The following is a 3,733-nucleotide window of genomic DNA, read 5'->3' as shown; positions in this document are numbered from 1 at the left end:
AGCTGTCGCCCTCGGAGCCGTGAGCCGCCCTGCTGCTTCTGGCCGAAGGAGAGTCGCTCGACCCGGCCTGGCTCTGGCTCCCGGCTTGGATCTCCTCAATGAACAGCTCCCGGCGGATGCGAGACCTAGGAGACAGGGGAGAGGGATGTGAGTCTGCCAGGAGCCACGGGAAGCCACTCACCACCATCAGTGAGGCCACTCAAAATGCCCTTTCATGGAATCATCGAATCATTCAGGCTGGAAAGACCTTCACGCTCATCAAGTCCAACCTTCAACCAAGTACCACCATGTCAACTAAACCACAGCACCTACTGCTACGTTGACTTGTTTCTTGAACACTTCCAGGGATGGTGACTCCACCATTTCCCTGGTGGGAAAAGAATTCATGTTTTTCCTAAAAAATATGAATACATTTCAAGTAGATCCAGAAGAAAATGGATTGTAAATACAAAACAATTCAGATATCTACTAGAAATGAGCTGGTTTGACTAAACAAAAAATAAATCAGGAAGAAAATGTGGACAACCTCCTTGGTGTTCTCCTGGAGAGCAAGGAGAAATGAAGATGAAACCAAGTGTTGTGCTGAAAGCCCTGTGAGGGAGCCCAGCCTGTGACAGGCTGCCAGTCTATGAGCTGGTCTGACTCCTGCCTTATTTTTCTTTAAAACATCAGTTTCAGAACATGAATAGTGACAAGCCAAGCAGAGCATTTCATGGGGATGAGTGCACTCCAGAAGTGCCCAGTGTGCCACCTTGCCCCTCCTATTGATCTGTGCAAGAACACCCCAAACACACCACCTCTGCCATATCACTTGGGCCTTTCTCCCTCTTCCTTCTCTGTCTGGAGCTCCCAATCTCCTCACAAGTACAGAACAGCTGATGAAAAAACCTTAGGCCTGGGCTAACCCTTTCTCTGTCCTGTTCCATCCACGGAGAGAGGTGATGAACACCACTCAGGTCCTCATCTACAAGAAGAGGGAGCCTCAACGACCTGAGCTCAGGGACAAGACTTATAGGCACAGCCAGAGTTTTCCAAGACTTCAACTTTCTGTGTGAAGACACCACTTTTGGTTTCAGCCATGGGGAATATCTAAGAGCCTTGCAGCTCACAAGAGAAATGCCTTCCCAATGCTGATGGCTGCAGAGATTTTCCATTTTTCCTTAAATGTGCTATGGAAGACAGCACACAATGGAACGGCATTAGGCTAAATGCACAGCATCACCTGAATCCTGCATCTGAGGCTAATGATATTATTGACTTACTTGAAATGCAACAGAGTATTTCAGCAATCCTTGCTGACTCCACACTTTTCAAGGATTTAGGGGGTCTGTAATTTTCCCTAGGAGAATATTATTCACCTAACAGAAGACCACAGGTGCTAACATTAATTTTCTATTACCATTAACTCCATGCATCCTGCAACATCGATTATCAGGCTCTGTTTCTGCCTATAATCTCCCTGCATGGACATTGATCCAGAACACTCCATTAACTCATCCTGCAACATCGATTATCAGGCTCCGTTTCTGCCTATAATCTCCCTGCACGGACATTGATCCAGAACATGCTGCTTCTGTAACATTCCCTAAGTCAGGAGAGGAAATGGATAAAAGGTTTGTGTCCTATGGTATTTAAACCACCTCAGCTCCAGCAAGATACTGAACAGTGACATCCTCACCGAGTCTCTGACCACACATCCTGCAACATCGATTATCAGGCTCCGTTTCTGCCTATAATCTCCCTGCACGGACATTGATCCAGAACATGCTGCTTCTGTAACATTCCCTAAGTCAGGAGAGGAAATGGATAAAAGGTTTGTGTCCTATGGTATTTAAACCACCTCAGCTCCAGCAAGATACTGAACAGTGACATCCTCACCGAGTCTCTGACCACAGCCCTACAATATCAGCTCCTTGTCTGTGGAAATCCTTGGAATTCACACCCAATATATTGCTTTTGGAATCCAGTCTGGCTCCTGATTAACAGTAATTAAATCCCTATGGTAAAGAAGAACTGACGACAGCAGCTAGAAAATTCCAGAGAGCATTCCTCTTGGTGGAAGGTGTTGGCCTTGACATGCACACACCCTGTTGGCATTCCTCAGTGTAACTCAAAACATCAGAGACCTCTTGGGGTGTTTGCTGCAGTTCCCTGGACAAACCTTCACACAACATCAACACAAGCACAACGTCGAGTTCATTGACAAATATGCTCAGAATTTAGGATCCAAGAGTGCTGCTAGATTACAGTGCCAGAAAGTCTGGTTTAATTCCTGATGTGTCTGTAGTATCATCTTTGTGACTTTATTGAGTTTATGTACCAGTTACCACAGGTGAAATGAGATAGAAATCCCTACCTCCTACTCTTTTGTACCAAGACAACAGAGCCTCAAACTCTGCTGTGTCCTCTATGTGCTTCCCTCATGCAATGTAAGGTATATTCTTTTATATTCTGACAGCTATGTGACTGGTATGGATGCAAAGCCATAGATCTGCAGAAGTTTGCAGACATGTCAAAATTCCTTATACCTACTTATATTCTGACCTGGAGAAGATGAAGAGGGGAAAGACTACCCATTTCTTACAATACCTGAGCTGCAGAATAGTCAGACCCTGCTCCCCTGACAGCACAGTAACCTGTACCTCTTCTGCAGCGTCCTACAAATGATTTAAGAGTACTTCACGCATGAAAGTTAAGCAAGTTATTGTACAGAGGAAAAGAACAGGCATGTGTTTTGATTTTTTCAGTGGTGGCAACTGTTCAGAGCACCCAGGGCTTGAAACAGCTCTTAAAAGACCTGAAGCCTCAGCAGCACATCTGGGAGCAGGTCCAGATCACTCAGCACTGGGGCTGTGCTGCCCACCAGCCTCCAGCACCTTGTTTGTAGGGTTTTTATTTTGTATACAGCTGTCAGCACCTAGTCTGCATTAACGTGCAGCTTGGTGTGGCTAAACAGGCTGATCAATCAGGACTTGTCACGCTTTCTCGCCGCACGCCTAGGCAGGAGATCTCATGATAATGAGGGAGATGACACATGCCACCAGTGCTCCGGCACTCGTCTGCCTAAGTGAGAACAGCACATTTTGCTGTCAGGCCGAAGGGAACATATTTTCATAGGCATTCCTCCAACTTGTGTATAATTGCCTAGAAGTGGGAATTGGAAGAGGCCTGTGTTTGGAGAACTCTGGGCGGGGAAAGAGGCTGCATCTGTACCCAATTCGAGTCAATGAAATGCAGTGTAAATATGATTACTTGTTGGTTCTAATTTTTAGATTTTTATATTGTTTACTGTAAACATTTTTTAAGCATTGTGCATAACATTTCGGAGATATCTCATTAAACTGTGTTGCTTCTGCTACAGCAACTTCCCTGGTGAAAGCTGAGAAGGGCCAAAGTGAAAAAAATACCCTTTAAATGTTAGCAGTTTCTAAAAACAAACAAGTTTAGCAATCTGGACTAATTAGGCACATTACTGGCTCCGAGTGAAGGAGCAGAATAGTATTAAATCTGGTAGCTTAACTGTACCTGTTCAATATTCATTAGCACAAATTTCTTGGAGAAAAGTCTGCTGCACTAATTAAGATTCCCAATCCCAAGCACAGTTGATAATATGTTTATTCAAATCCTTATATGCTATTCCAGTGCTGTTTCTTTTTATCAGTGTCTCTAGGCCAAAACCTACTTCAGTGGTTCAAACGTGGAGAAGATTCCTTCTAAAACAAGAAGGGAACTG

General features: G+C 44.7%; 1 protein-coding gene across 1 annotated transcript in view; it reads right to left on the bottom strand.

Moving 5' to 3' along the window:
* Nucleotides 1–3: 3 nt before the first annotated feature.
* The window catches only part of CUX1 (cut-like homeobox 1), a gene marked incomplete at both ends in the record, with an annotated part of 67,598 nt that continues 63,868 nt past the window's right edge, over nucleotides 4–3,733 (bottom strand). The window contains one exon of the mRNA XM_009082306.1: nucleotides 4–125. Within this exon, the coding sequence (XP_009080554.1) occupies nucleotides 4–125 (122 nt within the window). The remainder of the gene's footprint in view (nucleotides 126–3,733) is intronic.

Source organism: Acanthisitta chloris, unplaced genomic scaffold, assembly GCF_000695815.1.
Source record: "Acanthisitta chloris isolate BGI_N310 unplaced genomic scaffold, ASM69581v1 scaffold35389, whole genome shotgun sequence".
Taxonomy (NCBI): domain Eukaryota; kingdom Metazoa; phylum Chordata; class Aves; order Passeriformes; family Acanthisittidae; genus Acanthisitta; species Acanthisitta chloris.
The sequence above is the reverse complement of the archived record's forward strand: the minus strand, read 5'-3'. Positions and strand labels throughout refer to the sequence as shown.